Source organism: Falco biarmicus, chromosome W, assembly GCF_023638135.1.
Source record: "Falco biarmicus isolate bFalBia1 chromosome W, bFalBia1.pri, whole genome shotgun sequence".
Lineage (NCBI taxonomy): Eukaryota > Metazoa > Chordata > Aves > Falconiformes > Falconidae > Falco > Falco biarmicus.
Window position 1 is genome coordinate 6,652,344 of NC_079310.1, and position 27,031 is coordinate 6,679,374.

At 47.6% G+C, this 27,031-nt stretch overlaps 1 protein-coding gene across 11 annotated transcripts in view; it reads left to right on the top strand.

Moving 5' to 3' along the window:
- The window catches only part of MAPK4 (mitogen-activated protein kinase 4), a 47,164-nt gene that overhangs the window by 15,037 nt on the left and 5,096 nt on the right, over window positions 1-27,031 (top strand). For 2 of the 11 annotated variants that reach the window (XR_008819278.1, XM_056323459.1), the window contains exons 2-5: window positions 6,821-8,229; window positions 17,666-17,810; window positions 24,266-24,427; window positions 26,578-26,779. Coding sequence is in view for 10 of the 11 variants with exons in the window: in XM_056323459.1 (XP_056179434.1) it covers window positions 7,684-8,229; window positions 17,666-17,810; window positions 24,266-24,427; window positions 26,578-26,779 (1,055 nt within the window). In the remaining variant the exon portion in view is untranslated. Of the gene's footprint in view, window positions 1-6,820; window positions 8,230-14,018; window positions 16,188-17,665; window positions 17,811-24,265; window positions 24,428-26,577; window positions 26,780-27,031 lie in introns of those variants that run through there. The other 9 variants (XM_056323460.1, XM_056323461.1, XM_056323462.1 and 6 more) reach the window with 9 other exon arrangements.

Below are 27,031 nucleotides of genomic sequence, written 5' to 3' on the forward strand. Positions count from 1 at the left end.
GAGGTTGCAAAGCAGGGAACCAGATCCTGTAGTTACAGTTTGAGCTGCAGAAGGGAAGAGGCTGTTTGCCAAGACAAGAGCAGAGACATTGCCTTTACTTGCGTTCCACCCTGAAGAGTGATGTTCCCCGGGGCTCTCTGCAGGATGTTCCTGCAGAACTGAGCACCAGGAGCCCATGTTTATTGATGGGAAGGACTAATTAAATTTCAGCCTTGAAGTTGCTGGCCTGGAAGCTAAGAGCTACAGGAGACTTGCCTATATTTCCCTCTGCTTCAGTAACTCCATTACTGTGACTAAAGCTTGGAGAGATTTCCAAGAGACGTGTGAGTCCATCACAGGAGCAGCAGGCACCAAGCCCCCTGGTCTTGGTCTGCTGCACCCTCCGCTGCAGGGTCTCTGCAGCCCGGCTCCTCTGAGTGGGAGATGGCTTCCACCATGCATGGTAGGGATGATGCCGCTGTGCCATGGGGAGCGGCAAGGCAGAGATAAAGGACATTTGAAAGGCTTTTGCTGGGTGGGGGAAGGATGCTGGGGAGAAGAGAAGGAATGAAAAAATGAACCTCATCATACTCCTGCTAGATCTACCTTATACGGGAATCAATAAGCTAAGCCCATACCGATGAGCAAAGCCCCTGCTAGACCCCTCCTGCTTGGTAGCAGAGTGTTTTATCTTCGGCCCAGTTGAAAAGGCTGTTGAGGTGTAATGGTTTTCAGGATCCAGCCCTTTACAAGTTGTTCAAGTGAGAGATGGCTGTTATCTTCCTTTAATTAGCACCTGTGGTGCTTTGTTAATAACGGTCACCTTGTTAGGACACTTGAGATTTAATGAATTCATGCAGGGGTCCTCAAACTACAGCCAGTGAGCCGGATACAGCCCCCCAGGGTCCTCAATCCGGCCCCCGGTATTTACAGACACCCCCCCGCCCCCCCCCCCCCCCCCCCCCCCCGGGGGTTGGGGGGAAACCAAGCAGCCGCAGATGACTGCCTGCCACTTCATCCACATGCCGGCCCCCTGCTTAAAAAGTTTGAGGACCCCTGAGCTAGAGACATCACCAGTGCTTGGAGCGGGTTTGGTGAGAAGGGAAAGCTCATCAGAACGTCACAGTCCGGTCTTGCGCTGGGAAATGCTGGGAGTTTGCTGGGAGACAGCAGCAGAGAGCCTGTGTGAGGGTACCCAGAGCCCCCCCTGAACCTTCGGAGGAGTGAAGGGAGCAGAAAGGTCAGTGCAGATCCCAGCAGCAATGTGAGGATAAATGTTTTCCTTGCACAGAGTGATATGGGAGAGAGAGAGAGGAAGAATAAAAGAAAACTTAATTCCATCGTCCTTATATTTTATGGCACAAGGGGTCCCAATTATAAAATCTCTGCATCTGTGCAGAAGCAGCTGCTGTAGCTGCAGTCAGTGAAAAAGTAAGCAAGAGGTAAATTATGAACACTGAACATATTTTACAGTTTCAGAGAGGGAACATGTCTCTACATTTCCCGCATTATTCTTACATGCACAGTGTTTCTTGGGAATTTGATTGTATAATTCTCCCTATAAGTAACCACATCCCTTCCTTGGTCACCCCTCTGTGCCTAGGTGACTGGAGGGCAGGCTGGTGGGAGCATGGGCATCGCAGGAGTTCCTGACCCTTCCCTCTGTCTGTGCTGCAGGTCTGATGACTTTGACCTCACACATATTTATTAAATCAATGGGATTTATTGTCTGCAGAACAGGAGAATTTTCCAACAGAGAGAATTTTGGTATGTGCTTTCTGTAAGTACCCCAAAGCTTTCCTAGCTTTAAACTAGGATAGGTAAGAAGTAGGAAAGGGCATGGGAATAGAGTTAGCACTCAAATATCTAAAAACTAGTGTCCCTTTGTGTCTTACTGTATTGCAGCACCCCAGCAAAACCTTCTATTGAGCACATGAGCAAAAGATTGGCGCAACTCCACCAATATCAATGAGTCACACTTATTTTCCCTGCACGCTGTCTTGGTGTAACCACAAATTTTCTTACTTTCTGCTCCTAACCCTCTGTTGTGCTTCAGGACTTGTCGGCTGTATTCTGCTGCAGTTTGCCCTGAAGCTCCCATTGAATTCAGCTTTTCAAATGGATGGCAGATCCTGGCCTCACCAGACTGAAAAACCCCTGGGACTCTGGTTCATCATTCCATGAAAATAGACTATGCTTTCCACTGTCTGCAGCCAAATAGCATCATTGCTGGTTTTATGACCGCTGTTGGTCTCAGCAGCTATTTTCATTAGGCTACTGAAATAATACTTTTTCATTACAATAGACTTGGAAAACCAGGAAGAGAGGAAAAACTGGGATTGCTGATGGTGCAGCTGGCATCCTGAAATTCCCCCTTGGTTAGCTGTAGTACTGTAGTCAGTGAAAATGCACATTTAAATAGCAGAGGGTTGTTTCCCTGCTGCAGTTTCCAGGCATCAGCTGCTCATTTAACTTGGGAGCAGCATCCAGGTTGTGTGCACGTTTTATTTCATTTCTTTAGTGCTGCTAAGGAAATAACCAGTTAGAAATTATGTCTGATGTAGGTAATGGAGAACATTGGAAAAATAACTCCTGTAGCCTCTCAGGGAAGGCTGGTCAGCCTGGTCTCTTGAGTTTGCTGTTAGCTCGGCCGGAGGAGGCAGAGATAAGAACAGAGATGGCATTCAGTTCCGTGGGAGCATGCTGTGTCCCTTGGCCGTGGTGCATCTCCCTGTATTCACTGGCAGCTTTTCCCTGGATGGCTCAGTGAGAGGGACCCAGCCACAAGAGCGAGGACAGGAGCATGGCTTGCCATCCTCTGGGGCCATCCTTTCAGGAGTGATTCTGCCTTGGCCCCTCTAATTACAGAAGATGCTGTAGGGTCATCACTCAGCCAGGGACTGAGACATAGCCAGGAGCACCACAAAGGCCAGGGCTTTGCTCATGAGATAAAACAGGGCTCTTTCTTCCCTTTTAGTTTCATGTATTGCATTTTCCCTTTCACTTTTCACTGCTTCTAGAACTGTACTAATTATTAATAATTAAGCTGATGAGGCAAAACTTGTTTTCCTTCAGCATGGGAGTGTGCACTGCATCCTGTCCAGGCCTACCTGGCCTCAGTGACACCTGTGGAGTGCTAAAAAGCTGAGAAGTGTGGTGAACTCTGGGTGATGGGGCTGAGAGGCGAGATATAGAGATGGATCTCAAACCCAATGTGGCATCTTGTTGAAGCATGTTGGCCCAAGCCCTATTTCACAGAGTTCCCTTTGCCAGGAGGAAATTTTTGCTACATTTGGGGGGTTTTCTTCCTCAGACATCCAGGAGACCCGTGCAGTGGCTGAGGTCTTCAGTGCAGCCTTAGGAAACTCAGGTTAGTCACCCCAAGTGGAAAAGTGCTGCGATGAAGAGACAGGCTGTTGCTTGATGCAAGCAAGATGTCGTTTTATTGTACACAATCACGAGTTTATATATATTTTCAGAAGCCGCACGCTTTAAACAGATTGGTTCTTTAAGCTAAGCATTACATACTAGGCAATCCCTGATTGGTGGTTAACTACAAACAAAGGACACTTTAAGTAAGTGTTTACAGTCATCAATTAACAGCAAGGTGTTACCTCTCCTTGGGCCATCCGTCCCCCACTCCCCTATCCTCTCTCGGCATGACTCATCCTGTTAATTGTTATCTATTCACACCCCTTGTCCGCCCAGGGTTCGTGACCTACAAGCTCGAGCACATTCCCCTCAGCTAACTGATTGTCACCCATGGTCCTGATTTCCAGGCCCCCTCCTGCAGAAAACCTCCGGTTTTGCTGCCGCCAGGTGTACCTCTTGCAGCCCCCTGGTTGCACCTCAGGTTCCAAGCTTTCCTCAAACCTTTTCGTGGTCCTCAGACACCCTGCTGCCTTCTTGGGGTATAAGCAATGTGTGCTCCCTTTCCACGACCATGTAGCTGGTTGCAATGCAGGGGTAACCTTCCTGCACAGGTTGATCTTTCCTGCTGCCCTTACAGAGCCTCTGGCTTTATTTACCTTCTTTTTCTCCTTCACTCCTTGTTTCTCATCCTTTTTTTTTTTTTTTTTTTCTTCCCCCCTCTCCTTTGCCTGTAGACCAGGGCATCTCTGGCTGTGCATTGCTCTGCTTCCTAATAGCAAGAACAGCTTTCTCTGTTCAATCCTTGCGTGCAAAAGCCAGCATTAGATAATCATTGGATTGAAGAGAGGCTGTAATTATTTTTGCTTCCAACTACAGGAGCAAGCAGTGTTTGCCAAACTGCTTGGTAACTGCTGGCAGATGCTCTTCGGAGGGTATCCCTGCCCTGCCTATATCTCTCCCTGCTGTCATATGGTCCATACATCTTTGCTTTAACTGTTAACTTGTTCCCTCTTCAAATAGCTGATCTGTGCTGGCCTGAAATGTTGCGATTCTCTTCCACTTTTAATGATTGATGGTTGCAAACTGAAACAAAGCTCAGCATTAATATTTTCCCTATCGTTGCTCTGGGTAACTTCTGCTAGAGAACAGGAGCATACTGCCGGCAATGCCTGATGCTTGGGGGAGTGCAGAGTGAGGGACCAGGCTGTGAACCCACTGCCGGGTTAATGGAGCAGCTCTGGTGATTAAGGGCTATAACAGAGGTGTTATTCTGGCATGAAGAACGCATTTGGAGCAGATCTATAGTGATTTTGTTTTATCTTCCCCCTCTCTGAGCAGCACTGGGACTGGCTGGTTATCTGGGACATCCCTGTGCAAGGTCAGAGCCCTTGTCATGCAGCTGGCTGGTCCCTGCAGGTCTCCCCAGCTTTAGAAGGACCCGGTGGTGCTCTCAGTGGGTGGCACGGGGCATCGGTCTGCACATGGGTCTTGTGGCAAAGAGGAGGTGCAGCAAAATAATCTGTTGCGGGGGTGTTTGGGAGCAGGACTGGGGCCGGGATCAGGCAGGAGTGGGTGTCCTCGCTCCTCTGAGATTCATAAACATCTGCAGGGAGACATGGTAGGGCGAAAGCTTTGATGAGCTGATCATCTTGAAAAAAGAAAAGCCCAGCTGTTTCCTAATGCTTCATGCCTTTTGTTCAATTCTGTTTCTAAATGAAGTAATTGCAACTGAAAAATTGCAGTGGTTATCTGGAAAACTTGAAGTGCTTTGAGGGCTTTGAACTGTCTTTTCCCACCTGGAACATCTGTGAGAGGTCATCCCTTGCCCATGGTCACCCCTGCATGGTACTGGAAAATGATATTTTGTCAGGAAAATCCCCAAAATATTGGGATCCTCTGGCTAAATCTGCATCCTCATCCCCAGCAGACATTAGTATTTTCCCGTTATGCCATTGCCAGCAGTTGTTTGAGGGGTCTGCCATTGTGCCAGCAGGTGTCTCTGCTGCTTTTTTTTTTTCTTTAAAAGCCAGTGCACCTTGATAAGAGATTCTCCCATCGCTCAGGGGAGCATGTGTTAGCACAGCCAAAACACAGAGAGGCTTTGAAGTATGGAGTTAGGCTCCTGAGACGCCACAACTTGCTGCTGTTGCTCACCCTCCTTGTGTTGGGTCCACATTTGTTTGTTCCAGCTTAATGGCAAGGCTGTCATTAAGTCTTTTCATATTAATAGGGAGTGAAAAATCCACAACTTAAATGTTGTATTATTCATCTCTGTATATTTATCTGTTCAGCTGTACTTTCAAAGAATACCATAGGACCCTAGATCTGTCTTGTGTATGTACCTTGTTTGCACGGAGGAGTTGTTGGGTCTGTGAAACCGTGACCTCCTGGAGGAGAAGAGCAAAGCCGGGAGGCTGCAGGCTGGCTCACGCCTCTGCAGAGGGTAGCTGCTAAACTTGGACAGATGGGGGAAGTGTTTTTGCAGCGGCTGGCTGGCAAGCGCATCCTTACAAAGGACACAGTGAGAGATGAAGTCAGCTCCTGTTTTCCCACCAGGTCATCCCACCCCTGTGTTCATCACCGGCAAAGCTGATGGGGAAGCAGGGAGCCAGCCGCTCGAGCCGAGCGGCTCTTGGCAGAGCAGGGTGCCTGAGCTGCGGTTGCAGGCACTGCTGATGGATGGCAAATCCCTGCAGCTAATGACACATCTTCCTCTGTCTTAATGAGGATGCTCTCCTCCTTCCTCCCCCAGCACACCAGAGGAGAAACAAGCTGTGTCATTAGCTGCTTGTGCACCCCAGGCTGAACAACGCTGGAACATCTCTTTATAAATGCACTAAAATGGTGTGGTTTGCTGCATGAGGGAAGGGCTTGGCAGCTCCCTGCAACCACAAGCACAGAGCCAGCGGCATTCCCAGGCCTCTGCCAGGGTTTGCTGTGGGACCCCAAATTTGGGGGGTGTCCCACCCTCGCAGTCAGTTTTTAAAGGCTCTTTGCAAAACCAGCAAGGGTGGCACAGACTTGTTTGCTTGAGCAATTTTGCTTGTTGTAAACTGAAAAAGTCTGTGGCCCCTCCCTGCTCTCAGCTGCTCGGCAGGGAGGGTTTATAGGCTTGCAGGCTGCTACCGTGCTTTCCTTGCAATGCAGTTTAAATGCAGTCGGAGACACAGCATGCCGTTCAACCTTTGCAAATCACTCCATAACATTTTCAGCCAGATTAAAATTGAAAAAAGAAAAAGAAAAAAAACCCAACAAAAAACATCAAAGGGGAAGGGAAAAGTTTACAAATTTTAAAGGAAAAATGAACCATCTGAAAAACGCTAGTAATGATGCATGCTTTTGGAGGGGGTAACTAATGAGTCTTCGAAAGGTCACAGTTTTGCTCGTGGTTAACCTTCAGCAAGCCATTACATAGGCAAGGCATAGGCAGTGCTGGTATCAAATGAATCCATCTCCTCTTTTCTTCCAGGAGTGGGGCTGAGACCTGCTGAGGGATGAATGGACTGCCCAGCGCAGGGAACTCCTCCGGCAAGCTGTAAAGATCAGATGGTGCTTGGCTTTGTCAGCAAAAGACGTACAAGGGGAAGGTGTTGGAACTGCAGACGTGGAAACTTGCTGTGCTGAATGCAGCCAATAAAGTGAGTTTTGGTCTGCAAAACATTTGCTGCCATCTAGATTTCTATCTGTTGATGGGGAAGATGGGGTCTGCCCCTACTGAAAAGGCAGCGACGAGAAGGGCAAAGCTTTGCTGACTGTTGGGGAGCCTGGTCAGTGCCTGGATGTGCTTCACTGGTGAGGAAAACGCTCTCAAAACTTGTGGGCAGGGAGGGTTTGGGGCAGTGGAGGGGCCATGGGGCTGCTCTGGGCTCTGCCTCATGGCAGGGCTGGCCAGCTGCCCTGGCACTGAGATGCCGGGGATGTGGGGGACACCAGCCCTGTGCTTCAGCACTGTCTCAGGGACATTGGAGAAGGAAAACAAGTGGCTGAAAAATGTAGCAGTGCTGATTTTTTCATCTCAAGAAAAATAACCTTTCTGTTTTGCTAGAGATCTCTGGGCTGTGTTTATCCATGCTGCTTGGAAAGTCTTTTCTACCCCTAGATTTCTCACCCAGTTTAAAATGTTTTATTTGTGTGTATGTGTGTGCTTGCATCTATTTTCACTGTGTCTGCGTGTCATCTTGAAGCAATGGGCTCAGAGCAAGCCCCCCCATGCATCTGTAAGTAATAATGAGGTGCTTGATTTCAAACCACATTTGTAATCTGGAAGCCCTTCAACTATCCCAGCTTTTCAAGTGACAAAGGAGAAAAAGCCGAAAGAGGACAGACCCCGTGATGGCAGAGAAGTGCGACTGTATTGCCAGCATGTACGGGTACGACCTGGGCTATCGTTTCATTAATTTTCGCCCCCTGGGCTTTGGAGCCAACGGGCTGGTGCTGTCCGCCCTTGACAGCAAGAGCTGCCGCAAAGTGGCAGTGAAGAAGATCACCATTGGCGACACACGGAGCATGAAGCACGCTTTCCGGGAGATCAAAATCATCCGCCGCCTGGACCACGATAACATCGTGAAGGTGTACGAGGTGTTGGGGCCAAAGGGCACCAACCTGCGTGGGGATTTTTTCAAGTTTAATATGGTGTACATCATCCAGGAGTACATGGAGACAGACCTGGCGCGGCTGCTGGAGCAGGGGAAGCTTGCCGAGGAGCATGCCAAGCTCTTCATGTACCAGCTGCTGCGGGGGCTGAAGTACATCCACTCGGCCAACGTCCTTCACCGTGACCTCAAGCCAGCCAATATTTTCATCAGCACGGAGGACTTGGTGCTGAAGATTGGCGACTTTGGGCTGGCCAGAATCGTGGATCAGCATTACTCGCACAAGGTAGGCAGTGCCAAATTGCCGAGGTCAGTGCTGTCACAGCTAATATACATGTACTTATATGTATTTTATTCCATTCCAGCAATGTATTGTGGTGAGACATGCATTTGCTTGCTGCTTTACTTAAATGACTAAAATCTGTGTTTCTCGTTTTGCTGCTTTTATAAATCATGAGCTGCTGTTCATCTCTGCAGTGGAAGCATGTGGAAGAAGTACCTGGCTTGTCCACAGCCACTCTGCTTGTCTTTGTCCTTGCTTCTATGCCCACCCACTTCTTAAAAACTCAGCTCTGTCTGAATTACACTTATTTAATTGTAGGGAAAGAGGGATGGTTCTTTGAGATACTTTCATATTCTTTCATTTGAGGTCAAGATCCAAATAACATATAAAATTATTTTGCTTTTTGGTACTTACATACTGTATTATAATGCAATAATAATTGTGGGTGGCTGGGTGCAGCCCAGGGCAGCCTGGTGTGTCCTACTGCTGCCCTGCTTGGGGCAGGGGATACCCAGAGCCCTCCAGGCCCCCCCAGCCTGGGCATCCCTTGTGATCCCATCTGTTGGTCCATGAACACCTTCTTGCAGAGTTCTGGCTGGGATGGAGGAGGAGGGAAAGGAGGAATGAAAGAAAATGCAGGAAAACAAATACCTGTCCTTGAGTAAGGAAAATCCATCCCCTCCTTGGGGAATCTTTGGGACTGACTCAGTTTTCATCTCCTGCTGCTGTCATCAGCTCCTCTCTGTCTGCCCAAGGAGGGCTGAAGCTGCCCTGAAGTGGCACTTTCTAACAAGGAATTAGTGAGCCACAGGCTATAGGCTCCTCCACAAAAGGTCGCATTCCCCAGCAGCTGCCAAACCCTTAAAAATATTTTATGGTACTGAAAACGGTTTTATACTCAGGCAAAAATTCAGCTATTAAAGGAACTGTGGTTTTCCTCTTAAATGTAATTCAGCATGGCAGTCTCTTGCAGTGAAACCTAACTGGTGGGGTAGCCCTGGATATGTTGTTCTCTCTCAGGACAGGGGGCTGGGGAGGGACCAAGCATCCCACGGCCACTGCGGCCATGCTGCCCCCAGGCTCTCCCTTGCCCTCAAGAAAGGGAGGTTGGAGCTGGGAGAAGCTTGTAGTGGCTTTGTTGGCAGAGCAGCTCTAAGTGGGAGCAGTGGCTGTGCTGACAGCAGGCAGGCGGTGTGGGAGGGAGGGAGGCGAGGAAAATGGGTGAAAGTCTCTGTAACATGCAGTCCTGATGCTAATGGATTCTGAAGGGAGTTGCAGATGTTTAATGCAGGTTGCTATCCGGGCTGGAGCTTTTGAGCAGTGGAGGAACATGGTGGAGGCTTCATCAACTCGCAGATCCATGAGGTCCTGGGAAAAAGCAAAGTATCACATGGTCTGTGCCAGTAGATGTGATGCAGTCTGCAGCCAGTTTTTGGTTAAAGTTACCATTTGATATTGTAAGATAAGATAAAATCTATTTTCTTGAGCTGGATGTTTTTGTGGATGAGTGTCCCCCATGGACCCACTGTTGCACCTGTGCTGAGGTTTAAATGTGCTTTGCATTTACTCGTGGGTTTCTGCCCAGCGCAGCTCTGATTTGGGCACTGTTGCTTTGTGCAGGGAGGATGGCAAAAAGGTGATCTCATGATCCTGAAGCTGAGCCTTGACCTATTCTGGGTCTGGGGTTTGGGGAGAAACAGAGCCTGGGGAAAAGGAAGAAGGTTGCAAGGGACATCAAGGAGTGTGTGGGGTCCTTGTCACTGCTGTCTGCCCATCCTGTGCTCCCTTTCTCACTAGTTATTTATTACACAGCTCAGGAAGAGGCTCCTGGCTTTTTAAGTGTGTGGGTTTGGGTTTTTGTTTTTTAAAGTCAAGTACATTCAGACACTTTTCCCAAGGGAGGGTAACTCCCAGAGAAAACCCCTGCAAACAAAGCAGCACTATGTGAACTCAGAATGTCACTGATTTAAGGAGCATCATCTTTTCAGAGGCTGCAGGATCAGGGTAGGAGTTGTCTGTCCATGTCTGCTGCAGAATTACTGTTATTTCTAAGCAATTCTTCATCACCCTAATACCAGCCAGTACAGTGGGAAAGAGCTGACAAAGGCTGTAGCTTTGTGGTGGGACGTAACTTTGCAAGATGCTGTTGCTTGAGCATCCTCAGATTCTTCCCAGGGGTGGGAGGCTGGAGCATCAGTGCAAAAAAACCCCAGCAGATCCCCACTGTGCAGAGAGACCTGGGTACTGCTCCCGAGCAGAGCTGAAAATAGCAGCTGTGGTGAGCATCCAGCACCACCAATAATATCAGTTATTTGTAAATTCTGGTGATGGGGAAGACTGCTGAAGCTGGGTGATGGGCACTGCAAAGGCAGAGGTACAACAGGAGGGCTTGGATGGGTCTTGTGTCAGTCCTGCTTTTGATTGTCAGCTCTTCTCAGATGACTCAGAAAAATCAATTCCTTTCTGTATTTCTCTTTCAACCTCCGCTTTCCTCAAGGGCTCATACAGATTTATAAGCTCCTTGCCCTGTGCTCTGAAGCTGCGGAGCCTCTACCCTGCTGCCGACCAGCACTGAGCAGAACAGGGATCCTTATACCCTGAATTTTGGTGTAGAGCTGCCCAAAAGCAGATGAAATCCTGCTCCCTGGGTAATTAATTACTGAAATCACCCAGACATCCAAATCTCTGAAGGCAGTGCAGAGCTACATCTCTAGCATAATGTTTTCTTGCAAGCCTTTGCAGTGAGGAAGGGTTGTCTTATATGCTTAGATTTTTTTCCCTTAAGATGTTTTGTATGTGGAATATGCTTAGTCTGATGGCTGAGTTCTGCTAACACAAAAAATTGAGGTTGTGTGTTGTTGTTCATCTAAAAGGTCACAGCTTTTCTGACCTGATGTTTCTCAAATCCCAAACCATCCTGCTGAGTGTTAAAATGACGAATAATAACTGCGGTAGATGGTGAGCAGGGTTTTAAACAGTCTAGAAATAATGTGCCACCTAAATAATTGCCCTTACTTGGCAATGTGTCTTGTTGACATGGCTTGCAGCAGGCAACCATTTAATTAGGATAATTTGATGGGAAAAGGAGAGATCTCCAGTTCTGGGAGATGCCCTGGGACTATAGCAGGGTGCTGGCCTTTACCAGCTTTGAAGCAGAGCAGCTTCTCCTGAGTTTCTCCCACCATTTGGCTGGTGTTTGCTGCTCAGATCCATTTCTCCATGTGGTAAGCACAGCATGGGGGCATCTGTTTGTTTGAAACTTCCCTGTAACAAACGAGATGAATTTCAAGCTGCCGAGGTCATATCCAGATCTGGGTCCACACCTTCACCAGCTACTTAGACCTGATAGCTTAAGTTTTAGCCCTGTATTAGATAAACACGATTCTAAGCTCCCTGGGTGCTCACATGCTTGCAAACATATCCTTAGGGCACAGAATATCAGGTCTAGCATTTCCTTTGGGAGATGTGCATCCCTCTCTCTCTGTCACCCTGTCTCTTCCTCGATGCTCTCACCATCCAGCCATGCAGGCTTCTTTCTCTTCCTTCTTACTACTCTTTATCCCCAGGAGTTTGCTAATCCTGCTGTTTATCCCTCTAGAACATCTCCACATTAATTCCTTTTTCTTGGGTCGCTGCTGTTTGTGGTCTGAATGCTTTGCCGTGTGGCTTGGTACCCAAATGGTGAGTGGAACAGTGTTGGAGATGAAGATAAGAGGCAGCTCTGACCTCCATGAGGTCCTTATCCTTATGCAAAACAGTCAAAGCCAAGTGTTTTCTTTCTCCTAAACCACCTCCTTACTGAGTGCAAGCCTCTTGCCTTCGCCATCGGAGCACTCTGCAATGCCCCCTCCATCTGCAGCCTCATGGTCCTACCTGCCCTGCACCTCGCTGCCTTCCCGCCATGGTCCAGTCCCTGCCTGCATTTCTTCAGAGGCTGCCTGGGTGTGTTTAGCTGCCCATCTATCTGTCCGTTGCCACTCTTATTCCCTAATAAGTATCTTTGTCTGCAGATGAGAGTACCCTATGTGATCTGCCCCATGTTTGGAGGAGAAAGGGTTATAAAAGTGAGATGTTGCCCTCCCTTGAGCATCCTCAGCTTGTGGTGGGCAGGAGGGATGGGAAAGCAGGGAGACAGCAAAGTCAAGCATTAAAAATTAGAATAAACACCAATGAATGTCTAGATTTAAAAATAATAAGCATTTTGGAGGGCAGACTGAGCCCTGGCCATATCTGCCATGTGGTGTGTTGCCTGGTGCTGGTCAGAGAGGAGCCGTTGGGTTGGGTGGTCCTGTCTGTTGTCTTCTCCAGAAATGTCTGCCATATGGGGACATGGAGGCTTCCTGAATCTCTTTGCTTGAGTGATGAGACAGCAAAGTGGGACACTCCTTAGCCTGCCCATGTTGTACAAGATAGTCAAGTTTTCTCTACTGGTGGCTCTGCCTGGTGCCCCAAAACACTTGGGGGCATCTGCATGGGCATGCCAGGGGACCTTCTCTCTCTTTGTCTGTTAGCAACATTAATTACAGAGTAAATTGGCAGAAGTTCCATGCTAAGGAGGGTGCAGCAGCCCTTTTAGGGAGAGATTTCGTGGTAAATAGTTTCCAGAACATCTTCAAACCTTTTAAGTCCTCCCTTTGTTTTATCCTTGCTGACCAGTGCAAACATAACAGCCTCCACTTCATCCAGTAAAATAGTAAAATTCCCAGGTCTGTCGTCATGAGGAGGTTTTCAAAGGAGGTGAGGGTGTGGGATGTTGCTCCGTACTTGCCCTGGAAGGGAAGGGACCACCCTCCATGTTCAGCCCTTGGGCAGCTGCCCGTGGCCCCATGCAGCCAGCACTGAGCCTCCCCACTGTGACCCTGACTGTTATTCTCCTTTTCTATCCTCTGATGAAGCACATAATAGTCTGTGGTACTGTAATAAATGCACTCTGTCATCCCAAAACGATGAGAACACACGTCACATTCCTGGAGCCATGCACAATGGTGGTTTATTTTATTATGGAGCAATGTTCCTGCAAACTGCATCTTTCTCAGCCCCTCCTAGAACTGCCCTACCTGCCTTTTAAAAAATAAGGTTAAAAAACATGTTGTGAAGAGGCAGCAACCTGCTGCTGCACCAGGATTATTCCAAAAGCTTGGGATTGTTGCTGTTTTGACTCTCCCCCTTGGCACTGCAGCTGTCTGCACCAGGAGCTGACCCCGCTTCTGCAGGTGCAGCACCAGAAATCCTGTTCATGGCTGTAGATAGAGGTGGCTGTGGCTGGGTCCTGCTGAATTTCTAGTTTGTGGGCGCCTGGTCTGCACTTCTGTGGCTTTTTGTGTGCAGGAAAATGGATTTTGGTGTGAAATACTCTTAGGAGAAGCTTTGGGCTGCAGCATTTGGGGCTGTTTGGTTTGCAGTGGGTGGGATCCTGAATTTCAGTGTCTACCTCGAGCAGACCTGCCCTTGGTTCCTCCAGCTCCAAGAAGGTGCTCTGGGCTTGGACATCGGTTGTTTTGGAGCACTGGCAGATCTTGCGCTCCCCATGCGCTGCCGTGCCATGCTAGCTTCCCTCTGCACATTTGGGATGCAGGTGGTCCAATGTGACACCGGGATGCAGCAGCACCCACCCAAAATTGTCTCCTTCTGGTGCTACAAGCAAATAACAAAACCCATGTTGTGTAAAAATTAGAAAAAGCATTTATTTTTCTTTGCTTTTCAGTTTCCTTGCTGTGCTGTTTGGTACAACCTGATGCTTATCCTACCTATAGTGAATTCATCACCTTTATAGATTGCCTGAGCTGTTCCTGCACATGCCAAAGGAGCAGAGGAGAAGCAGGAAAATGATACTTGAAAATTGCAAAAAAAAAATTGCGTGGGAGGAGTTGAGAGCAAGCCTGGGGCTTGAAACTACTGGTTTTAATTAACTCAGTTATATTGGATTTTAAAGAGATCCTGGTGGTTCTTCAGAAAGGGCTGTGCTGAATCTACAGAATATTGTCATGAAGAGGTATGTTCCATCTTAATTACAACTAATTAATATGCTTCTGCTCTTGGTCTTTCTATCTGGTTGAATCTACATAAATGGTGAAATTCTTGTGCTAAAGCCAATGCCTTGTATGGCTGAAAGTGCTCGGGCTCTCCATCCTGGCATGGTTGCTGCCCTCACGTAAGTCTTGGAACCATAAGCCCGTACCTAACCCAGGTTTAGGTGGATCCTTACCCAAGCATCTTGCAGCTGTGCTGGCAACTGCATAATCCCATCTCCCAAAGCTCTGGTGATATTTCTCTATAGGACTTGATAGTCTGTCCACAGGACTGTAATTACTCCCTGCAGGTGGTAGGACAGGAACTTATATATCTAATAAAAATAAAGATCTAGTCCATGTTTTTAGCCACTGTGGAGGCAGAGCAGACATAGGCATTGGGGCTGTCTAAGCCGATCATGACTGGGGTGCTGTGCTGCCCAAGCCACTCCCACCAGAGGAACTTGGGCCAGGTTGGAAAAGTCTTGATTTTCAGACCTCTCAGCCCTTCTCAGTATTTCCCAACTGAGAAAGAGAAGGGATAACCCAGAGCCCAGCAGCAGAATGCCATGGGAAGCAAGGAGGGGTCCAGCTGTATGGCCCATGAGTAGGTGGGATGGGGAGCAGCTGTAGGTTGCTCCTCTCCATGGGTCCTTCCTGCACTTGGTGGTGGGTGACCCAATGGTCTGAGTTATTTAGCTGATGAAAGCAGGGAGACAACAGTCAAATACGCAGTGATGAGTAACAGACGAGGGAAGCACAATGTGAAGTGCTGCCAATTAATTGCCACCTGTAACCTTGCATGGCAGGGGGGGGTTGAAGATGTGTCCAAAATATTCAGGGAGGTTTTTTGCAAGGAATTTTCTCTGATACATGAGACACGCCTATGGAAGAAAAGGTTTGGCTTGTCACAGCATATAGATATTTGCAGTATATTACTCATACATCTTGCATGGTGCGCACACCCCCGAGAACTCAAATCCATCTTGCTGTCAGAGGGGAGAAACATATCAACCAAGTGTTAAATCTGTAAGGAGAGTGGTATTCCTTTGCTGGGAAAGGGAAGAAATTGCTGTAGCCGTGAATTGCCCCGGGTCACTATCCCCAAAGTTTATTTTCTTAGGATTTTCCAGTAAATTCCAACATCTCCGTTGTTGGGAATAATTCCAGTAACTGAAAAGTGGCAGTCTGATCGGATAACGCCTGGGGCTTTTGTGCTGCTTCTGATTCGGTAGCATTAGCAAAAAAATAACAGCATTAAATGAAACTTCTAAAACAGCTAATCAGTCTCCATTACAACTTAAGAAGACCAAAATTAAAATATTCTTTTAAAAGCAAACTCTTTATGATTAAAAGCTTGACGGCTTGCACATTTGGAAATTGGAAAAAAACTGCATTGGGGAAGAGGAGCATTATAAACCTTGTAGTGTTTGTGGTAGTGCACTGTGCTCGTGTTTAGGCTGAGAGATGTATCCTATAAGATCGTAGGAAATGTTATATAGCATAACTGCATCTGCATTTATATTGCAACTGAAAACAGATTATGAAACTATATCAGTTAGGATGGAATTTTTAACTGAGTTTTTATGTGAACTGTATTCTCGCTGTCATTGCATTTTGATACTCTCCAAATGCTTCATGGCATTTAAATGCAATTCAACTTTATAATTTCATTTTATTTTGTCTTTTCTACTTCATTTCAATCTTCTCCTGTTAATGCATTATATTTAATATAGAAAATGCCACTTATGAATATTCCAGCATTATCCTGATGAAATAACCATTCATGTCCAACACCGATGTGGCACCCATGCATCCAGAGCTTGGCTGGCGGGTGAAGTGGGGAGCGCTGGGACATTCCTTATGATGCCAACGTTATTTGCAGGATTGAACACATCCCCTTGATTTCAGCAGGAGCTGCTGAGTGCTTGGCACTTTTGTTAAATCTCCCGGGTGAGTTCAGGAACAGAAGGGCTGCGGTCCAAAGAGACGATTGCACTCTGGCTTTGTCCCATGGGGTGCTGCTGAGGGCATCTCCTTTAAAACCAAGTCAAGCATCCCAGATGAACATCCTCACTGTAAGCAAAGTAGGATGGAGGACGAGGACCTGCCCCACACTGCCTGGCTGCTGGAGGCAATGCCAAGGCACCAGCAGCTGGGTGGTGAGGGAGGGAGGCAATTTATTAGGCAAGACTCAGGCTCGGTGCAGAAAAAGCAGGGTTTACTAGCTCTGCATCAGCTAGCTAATCCCCAGAAGGGCATTCCTGCTTATCCCACGGCATCCTATTTTCAAGATTCTTGGCTGGGAACACTTGTGGGGCTGTTACCCACTCGGCAATGCTTTGAGACATCTGCTGCTCCATGAGGCTTTCCTTCCACATGGTAGTGATGTCCCTCCCTAAATCTGTTTTTCTGCCCGTTCTTTTGTTTTCCTCTTTATTACCATATCTCACATCTCACCCCCGTGAGTCGGTGCGTGGGCTCATCTGCAGTCCCCAGACCAAAGTGGGGCTCAGTGCAGCAGCATCCCAAGGATGCAGGCGGGGTGAACTCGCCTGGCTTCTGTGAAAGGTCAGATCCTGCTGAGCAAATCCTCTGGGCACTGCCCACTCAGGAGCCCTGCGTGCTCCCTGTGCCACCTCTGCTCTGGTCTTGCATCCCCCTGCAGCGCTCGCTGTGGGTTTGTGCCCAGCCGGGGCTGACCCACCAGCAGGAGCTCCCACGTGGGCTCCCCTGGGAGCTCCTGCCATTTAAAAATTAATTTTCAGCATCAGTGCTGGGAGTTGGATCCATGGGAATTCAGCAGTACGTAGCTTGCTGTTACCGGCAGTTTAGGTAGCTATGGAGGGACTATAGATACAGGATTAACTAGAGATAGACTCAGCAGAAGATGCAAACTGGTAACTTTTGGAAATCTAAACACTGTGCTTGGGGTACCGAGCTGGGAAAGGCTTCCTTCACACACTGCTGGGTTATAGCTGTGACCCAGCAAAATAATTAAACAATGTGCTTAACTTCCATAATGTCTCAGATGGTGGAACTGGGATTTATATAATAGGTGTAAGTGTTCTAACAGTGACCTGAAATAACTTTTGCAGGTACAATCTGCAAATCTGTGCTATTAAAGCCACCTGTCCTTTTGCAGAAGGTACTTCAATACCATGGTGACAAACAGCAAATAAGTTTTTTGGGAGCAGCAAGTGCTTTGCCTCCTGGAGCACTGAAGTATCTCTGTTTCTAATGGTGTGTCTCATGTCTTTGCTTCCTGCAAGATAATACAACCACAGTCTGCCATAAGTGCAGCATGAGCATGGTGGGCAGGTTTCTCTGCAGGGATCTGATGGTGGGACCACAGCGGGCAGTGAGGGCTGAGCAGGGAGGAGTGGAGGAGTTCTGCAAGGTTGCTGACATCTCTCTCTCTGTGCTTTCAGGGTTACCTTTCTGAAGGCTTAGTAACAAAATGGTATCGTTCCCCCCGCCTCCTCCTCTCACCAAACAACTATACCAAAGCCATCGACATGTGGGCAGCCGGCTGCATCCTGGCTGAGATGCTGACAGGAAGGATGCTCTTTGCTGGTAGGTTTCTGGTTCCCATTAATTCATTTGTTTCTTTCCTCCCTCCTTCCTTGCTACCTGATTCTAAGGCTTTCTAGCATGGCAGGGGGAATTCTGGCTGGCCAGGGTCAATGGTGCCCCTGTGCCGAGCCTCACTGGGCAGGGATAGTCTGCTGCTGAAAGCAAAATCCCAAAGAAAGAACAATTCTGATGAAATAAGAAAACTTTTTTCTGTTTCTGGGTTTCCAACAGAAAATAAGAGCTTTTTGTTGTGAGAGAGGATTCTAAAATATGTAATAGGGTGGAGTATATGGACAGGAGATAATGTGGCCCTGTCCCAAGAGGTTTGTACTCTATGGTGTGGATCTGAATCATGATTGGTGTCTTCAAAGTATTTCTTTTCTTTGAGGGAAGACATTTGAATGCCACTACCTATTTTCAGCCATTTCCAGAACTGTTCTATAAAGTGGGTATTGGAGTTGTAAAGGTGCAGCGCAAGGAAAAGACAACAAAAAAAGCACTGGCAAGGAGTGCATAATTATCAGTGCAGCATTTGAAGCTCCACTCTGATGTTCTTGAGAAGCAAATCTTTATTTAATACAATTCCCAAAGTGCTACTGTCAGGAGCAAAGCTGTGCTTCCCAGGCTGGAATGCAGAGCCATTCATTCAGGAATGAAGCAGTGGTGCTCTGCCTGTTGAACGAGCAGCTGCCCTGGCCAAGGTCTGTAGCAATGCTCCTCCTTGGTTGTCTCTCTATCTCCCATTAGTGTTTTGAATGACAAGGTTTAACGCATTTTGTGAGCAGGTGTTTGCAGAGTTGTGTAAATAAATAATTAGACCCATTAATAATGGAGAAGGACATTTTCTTCACAAATATTGCAGTACGCTGTGGAGCTCTGTAGCCAGTGCTTGATTGCAGCTGCTCTGTTGCTCCCTCCCTGCTCCTGCTTACAGCTTCCATATTTCTTTTGTGAAAGCTGAAAATTAATCAGTCTGTATAATTTTGAAGAGATCATTATAATCGCTTCCCTTTCCTTCCTTCCTCTTGTCCTCTGTCTCCTCTCCCCAAAATTTTCAAGTCCAGGGACATTGGCTCTGAAAATTGTGCATCAGACCTGGATGCTCCTGCTGCCTCCTTGGGATATATTCCAGGAGTGGGGACATCTCCACATGACACTTACCCTGCACCTGCAGGGGCATTTTCTGGTCTCACTGGGAGATGCTGCATGTGAGTGAGCTCCTGAGGCAGCTCTGCCAGATGCCCCCCCTTGCTAAGCTGTGGTTTGCACTGTGGAAGAGCCTCCAAGCTTTTTGGGTGGAAGTAAACAGGACAATGCCTGTCCAGGGCACCAGACCCAAACTAGCCGCAGGTAAACCAGCACAGCAGAAGCAAACCCCAGCGCAAATGGCAGGGTCCTGGTCCTGCAGGAATTGTACAAGACCAGAGCAATACACTGCCTTGTATTAAACTGGGTGTAGCTGGAGTCCCAGGGAAATCCTCCTGGACTCTTAAGTCAGTTTCTGTTCTCCTGTACTTGTTCCTAGTGTCAAACAGCAAAACAAGACTTGACTTGTCCAGGTCTTCCTCTGACCATCACCACCATGTCATAGCACTCTCAAAACTAGCCAGCTGCAACAAGGTCTTTTACCATCTCACACCAACACACTCTTCATACCAGTCCCTCTGCTGCCTTCTCCTAGTCTCTCCTCATCCAGAGCACACTCTCTCTTCTCTTACTTCTTCCTCAGCTGCTGTCTCTTCACTGGCTCTCAACCACTTAACAGAACCAGCCACAGCTGCACCTTATCTACATCAGCCAACCCACTGCCCCTGAAGCCAACCCACAGTTATATATTAATGTTAATTATCCCAGTTTCCTTCCTCTACACCACCATAGCACCCAAGCACTCATCTTTGTCCTGGCTCTTCAAACTGTGCTTGACCATGTCTCAGCCCCAGTTTGGCTTTGTTGCTGTTTGTGGACCCCAGGGTAGAGGTTATATTGGCTGACACCAGCTGTCTATCACCTATGCATTCGAGCTGGTCCTTAAAGCTCCCTTCGTGGTCGAGGCAAAGGCAGCTCCAGGATGTGGTTCATCTGTCCTCTGTTAGCTGTCTGTCTTACATGAGACTGACTGTGCCTTAGAAAGTTATTTTTCCAATACTGCTCATCTGGAGAACACACTGAAGTGCCCATGCTGGTGTTACACGTGGCTACAAGTGAGATCAATCCCATCCTGGCTGCCCAGGCAGGATGCCCCAGAGCAGCCATATGGGAACCTACTTTGCAGGTTGGTTCCTAAGAGTCTGTAGCAGGTTGAGAATAGAAGATGGGACTTGGCAGGTCACAGACTGGGCTCAGCTGGATACGTGCTGTGAGCATCCCTGCTTCTCTGCTTTCCAGCCCTGTGCAACCACTTAATGCATCCCCAGATGATGGCAGGATACTTAGTTAAAGGATGTGGATCAAAACTGAGGCTCAAAATACATATTCCTTTCAGGTTGCTTTAAAAATAGTCTGTACAGTTTTTATGGGAAGGTCCTGGCCCTGTGCCCTGTTTTCCTGGCCTCCCCCTATACCAGTAAGTAAAGAAGAGCCAGGGTGGGAGCCTGGCAGTGGGGCAGTGTGCCTGTGGTGTCCCATGCCACGTACCATCTTTCATCTGCTGGTGTCCAAAGAGGAGGAGAATAAAATACAACCCCTCAGAACAGCTAAAATTGCCAAACATTTGCATGCCAGCATGGATTGATTTTTTGCTTTTCTCCGCTTAGAAAGAGTTTGCCCCTGGCCAGCTGTAGCCCCTGTCACTGCAGGACAAGGCTTTCAGAGAGTCCTGGGTCACTAGCAAACACTTCGTGGGAAATAACAGCAGTGTAGTTCCCAGAAAGTTGCAAACCTCCTGTAATTGCCTTACACTGGATAAATTGTTTTTTGAGTATGCGTCAGCAGTACAATTTAAATTGAGTGCTTAGCATAAATCAATATAATTAACTCAGTAGTCTATCTGGGGTGCTTAAGCAATGCAGTTAAATTAAGGTGATTGGTTATTAGGAATAGATTAGAACTGCTTTCACTCTCCTACACCAGTTAATAAATACCCAGTAAAGAGGGACCACAGCACCCTTGCCCTCCCTGCAGCCCCTTCTCTGGGGGGTGCGGTGGCAGGAGCAGCTTTGGGTTTGGCAGAGCCCCGGGAGGCCACAGGAAGTTTGGATAACCCAAAGCTCACAGGAGCGTAGCACTTCTCAAACAGCAAAAATCTGGTTCACAGACCTTTGGAGAGGTCCCCACCACGAGCAGCGTGGGGAAGAGCATCGGTAACTGAGCGGCTACAGCTCCCTCCAGCGACTTTTCTGCTCTCTGCTGCTGATGCTTATCTGAAAGCATTGCCAGTGGAAGCAAGAGAAAATAGGAGAAAAAGAAAAGTTGCCTGTCTGCGTGGATTTCTGTGAGGTTCACCAGTGGGGCTGCGCCTGTGACCAAGAGTTGGGAGGTGGCATGGTGGCTTTTCCCATGGGAGCAGTACTTGTTCCCAGAGGATTTACCAGCAGGGCTTGGGTGCTTACCCGGGATTTGGCTGCAAGCCCAGGGAAGGGTTTCCTTTTCCAGCACATGACACAGAGCTCCTTGTTCTCTCCTTGGGTAACAACAGCTCGTTGCATTTATTCTGTCTGTAGTTTGCGTTTTTCTTTTCAGATATTAATGCCTCCAGAAGGTCCCTAGGAATTACATAAATAGAGGATATTGGTGGAGAATTGGGTTCCTGAGAGCCATAATTCAAGCCTTCCAGCACTGCAATAGCAGCTCCTTTATGTGACTAAACACGGTGCCTTTCAGCTGCCAGTTAACTTCAGTGAGCAGCGGGAGCTGCACTGAGAGAACAGCCATAAAGCCTTTGTGACCTTTAATACCCTGTAATTTTGATCGCAATTTGGGAATTAGCCTGACTAACAAGATGTTTGTTTCCTGATGGTCATCTTTAGTTTCTCTTGGAGCCATGCTGCAAACCTCTAAATGACCTACAATTAGTTTTTCTGTAGGAAAGTGAATTAATTTACCTAGGATTGATACTGAGAGGGTGTCCCTCTGTATTTTTTGCTTTTCCTATTGCTCTATCCTCTTCTGAGGCTTTGTTCTGAGCAGATGTGTGGTGTGATGGTGATCAGCTGTGCTAATGTCAATGTTGCTTTGGGGTTGTCCAAGTTCATTGCCATGTCTTGGCTCAGAGCTCTGCCATTTGGGGTGAAAATGGCCACGACTGCATTGAACCAAACCTTGTTGGAGTGATGAGGCCATGATGGATGGAGACCCTTTCCCAACCTCGATGTTTGGACCCACCTTGCCCAGGGTGGGTGTGTTTGGGGTCAGCTCCATGGATGTGAGTCTGGAAACCTCCTGCAGACCCACAGGAGCTCTGGGCTGGGGAGGGCAGCCCATGTGAGGTGCCAGGGGCCTCCAAAGGGACTGGGTGGCCTGAGGACATCAAGCCAACAATGGTTTCCACCATCCCCTATGAGGTGGCCTCTCCACCTTCCCTGCAGATGTTGACACAGAAGGCTCAGACACAACTTATGCGACCAGTGTGATCAAGTTAGGGCCCCTTTATTAAGGGATACACAGCAATTTATACACTAGCACAAAGCACACACATTGCTTCTAGATTGCTAATAGGTTAAAGCTGCTTGTCTATTCACTCTCCTGCACTCTATGATTGGTCACGGCATGGTATACATGCTCCTCACCTACATTCTGTTTTGACATTCTATTTTCTTATTTTTCAGTCCAACTCCTTTATCTCTTTCCCACGTACAGTTCCTTAATAGTCCAACCCTCTTATCTCTCTGCCAGTACACAGTTTCTTTGTCTCCCTTGGCCTTGCATATGTCCTTCACAACAGCTGCAGCTTGTTACAGCTTTGGCCTGCTATTACAACAAAGTTACTTGGTCTGGATTGCTCATAATATGCCCATTGTCTTCTAGCCACTCCACATGCAGACTCATCAGAAGTGCTGTGCCATAAATGAGCTTCACTCCTCTTGCTGTGGATCAGCCAAACACTGCTTGCCAGTGAAGCAGCCTGAAATCTGTGACTTGAACAGCAGGGACTCAGTAGCCAAAAAATCCCTATTGGTTTGTCTGCCCCAGCCAGCTCTATGTCTTTAACGGATAGTCCTGCCTCTAATGACAGAATATTTATAACTGGCATTTCTGGCAGACAGAAGATCAATAGTGCAACTCAGTATTCCTGCCAGGCTGCTTCTCTGTACACATAGGAAGCTGGAAATCAGCTGTAGAGTTCTTGGTCACATCCAATAGTGCGCTAAAGAATGAGATTAATGTTCATTAATGAGGTGGTTGGCTTCCTTCCACTGGCACTGCTGCTTCTCTCCTCTCACTCACTGGTAGCCAGTCCTGAGCAGGGGCTTAGGGATGCATGGATAAATATGTCCTGAAGGAAAAGGATTAAAAATATATGATTGCTTATAGCAGTTGTGAGGATTGTCACCATCAGAGCCTTGACTTGGTGCCCAGGAGCCAGCGGGAGTCACTCAGAAAATGCTTTTCACATCGGCAGAGTGCAGAGGTTGGGCACTTGTTCATTTAAAGATGAAGCTTTCGGATCCTTGGAGCTGGGTTCATGATCTTCTTGTTACCATTGGGGTTGTGGCAGCACTTTTTGTCACTGCTGTACAGAGGGGCTTTGCTTCTCCGTATAGCACAGCATGTGGCAGGGACATGTGATGACAGCACTGGGCACTGCACTGCTCAGCTGCAGCCATGTGAGCTGGGATGCTTCATTTGGGGTTTTGAACAAACCCAGCCATGGCATTGCTTAGAGTTGTTGGTTTTGAGGTCATTACAGCTGATATTCATCTCCTTCTATCAGGCAGGATGGAGCCCACCGATGGATAATAGCTCCCACCTCTGTGATTTTGGCTGGGTTGTTTCTGCTCAGCCTGGCAGCCTCAGGGTGATATGCCAGGAAAGCAAATCGTCTAGGTTAACTCTTTCACCCTTAAAATGAGGTGACCCAGCTGGGAGTCCCACCAACATGAGTGGGAGAGGGAGGTGTGGTGGCTTTGGGGGCTGCACAGCCTGCATGGGTGCAGACAGAGGCACCTCACCTGAAGCTCTGCCTCAGACATGCCTGAGCAGCTGCTCTGTGTGCTGCTGTGTAGGGGGAGAACCAAAAGGCGAGCTCTCAAGCAGGAGATGGGATGGAGACAGAGGGGCAGGGAAGTGACCTGGAGACATCATTGCACCTGGTTCATAAGAAGGTGGCGAGGGTATTTTCCTTGGAGCAAAGAGCAGTGGCTAATGCCGGGAAGCATCAGTGTGGAGGGGCTGGTGGGAGATGAGACACAGCACTGCAGTGACATGACTCATTTCAGAGGAGTGGTTGATAATACCACACGCTCCCTCTCAATTAAACTTCTGGGTTTCATCTCACTGCCTGTTTTCTGCCTGTTTAGGGGGTCATGAGCTGGAACAGATGCAGCTTATTCTGGAGACAATCCCTGTTATCCATGAGGAAGACAAAGAGGAGCTGCTCAAAGTGATGCCCACGTTCATCAACAGCACTTGGGAAGTGAGGAAGCCGCTGTGCAAGCTGCTCCCTGAAGTGGACAGCGAAGGTACTGTTATGCCCACTGGCTTCGGCAATGTCCTTCTCCTGGGACTTCCTCCAGCTGCCATGTTTTCAGACCTAATTCCCTAGAGGAGGGGTGGGTGGGAAAGGATTTGTCCTCTAAGGCCAAGTGCATGAACACTGGTGAATGGGATTTAGATATCTGGAGGTCTGCTGTGTGTGGTCCCACCTGTAGCTCAGGCATCCTCACCGCTGTCCCCCCAGGTCCTGCTCACTGTTGCACCAGGGAAGGCGTGGGCCGCAGGACAGCACTCATGATGCAGTAGCATTTTCGCAGGTAGCCCCTAGAGAAATAAGGGTGAAGTAGTCTTCCAAGACTATTCTAAGACACTTTTAAGGTGCATCCCTGCCTTCCTGTGTCTCTTCTTGAGCTGTGAGGGTTCAGTCTAGAGGTTATTTTCAAGACCTGTTCATGTTCTTGGTATGCTTTTTGCAAGAATGTAGTTATGTAGTACAAGGAGATAAAGGCTTTTACTTCACAAATATCTGAACTTCCTGAGATGGTTGCTACAGGCAGAAATGTCCGAGTGCTCCGAGGCTTGGACGTCACTCACATTAGGCTGTTGCAGCCTGCAATACTTGGATACCTCTTCAATCACTTCCTTTCTTTGGCTAAAGCTTAAAAAAAATCAGTGTGTTGTTGCAAGGGGGCTGCAAACCACAGGCTTTTGGACATGATCTTTTTCCTGGAGCAGCTTTGTAGGCAGCGAGAGCTTGCAGATTGGCACCAGAGTTGAGCAGTGTGGACCAGGCACGTCACCTTTTCTGAGCTTCTTCCAAGGCTTAAACTGGGATGGTGGATGTGGCCACCTGCTTTTGGGAAGACGTCAAGACCAAGCCTGGCTTATGTTCACTGGCGTAACTGTACATTATAAGATGTCCGCTGTATGGGCTTGGCAGCGTGATACCTGTCAGCCTGGGTTACCCAGGGACTGTGTCAGCCTCTGGCAAGCAGGAATGGATTTATTCCCTGTCGTTACTGCAGGAAGAAAGGTCACCTGCGCCCCTTACATAATTCATTGACATTTTCCTGCCTCTCTGACCTGTAATATATCGTAATATATAACTTGTAATATATCGTTCCACCACGCTTCTTGCCTGCAGTCAGTGACCTGAAGCTATTGATTCCTTCCTACTTATTAATTAGTCTAAGCAATGGAATAATCTCATAGGAGGCAATTGGATATTAGTTAATGTTTAAGCACTGAAGCCATAGGTATGACCCGCCCTTGCAGAGTGTTTTTGCCCCTAAAGAAGCTGTCCCATTCACACAATTACATCTTTAACAGGGATATTTCTGAAGGTAAAATATAAAGTTGTAACTGAAGAAAAGCTTATTCCTATTTGTGTTATTTGGACTCTAAGGGACTCTTCCATGGACCCAGAATCAACTGAATAAGCAATGTCTTTAATGACAGGATTTGATCTTTTCACATAACCTCAGTAAAAGGAATCATCAAAAAAATTACAGTGAATCCTCTATGTTTAGATCTAATTCCAGCCACTTTAACTGAACTTAATTTCCTCCTTTATCATTGTAGAAAGAGTTCATGCTCCACAGTTTTACCAAAATAATTTTAGGCACTTGGAATCTTTTAAATATTAATAAGTAAAAATAATTTCATAGTGTTGGTTATGCCAAAGACTTTTAAAAATTGCACTTTAAATCTAATCCTGCTTCTGTTGCACATAAAGATGTGAAATCAGTTGGCTGAAATGCAGTGAGCTTGTCAAATGGATCTGAGAACATGGAATCAAATCCCAACACCATCCAAAGGTCCTTTTGAGGTATGAGCTCAGTGTTCTGGCCTGGGGTCACAGCACCGGGTATAATATGTATATCCTGTGCTGTGGAGGTGTGTGGTTCTCGCAGTTGTTTCTCCTGCCTTGCCAGATGAAGTGACACCTGCAGGGGCTGCAGGATTGCTGCACTGCGAGTACATGGCTCCCGTGGGGGGCAAGATGGATGCGGCAAGGACAGAAGTGCCCATTTTAGATGCACACGGGATGTGACCTTTAATTCCTTCCTTACTTTGAGGGGATTTGTTATGGGGGATCCACGAGGCTCATCCTGGAAAGGAAGCTGGTATTGCTTTTTTTGAGGAATTAGTGAGCTTGTTTCTCTTTACTTCACAGCTATTGATTTTCTGGAGAAAATACTGACATTTAACCCTATGGATCGATTAACAGCTGAGATGGGTCTGCAGCATCCTTACATGAGTCCGTATTCCTGCCCTGAGGATGAACCAGTGTCTCAGCATCCATTCCGCATTGAGGATGAGATTGATGATATTTTACTGATGGAAGCCAACCAGAGCCAGATGTCTAACTGGGACAGGTATGGTAGCCAAGGCTGGGCCAGAGACCAGATACTGGCTTAAATTCCTTAGAACTTGACTGGTGAGTCTCTGACCTGCTTTTGACTGGGTTCAGTCACACGTATTCCAGACCCACGGCAGACACCTGCTTTTCCTTCTTTATGCCATATCAGAATTCTAGCCCAAGCTGGCACCTTGTTGAAGCCAGTGAGATGTTCATAATTGATTTCCACAGGGAGCAGATGTTGAGCTTGCACGTTCCAGTTACTGAG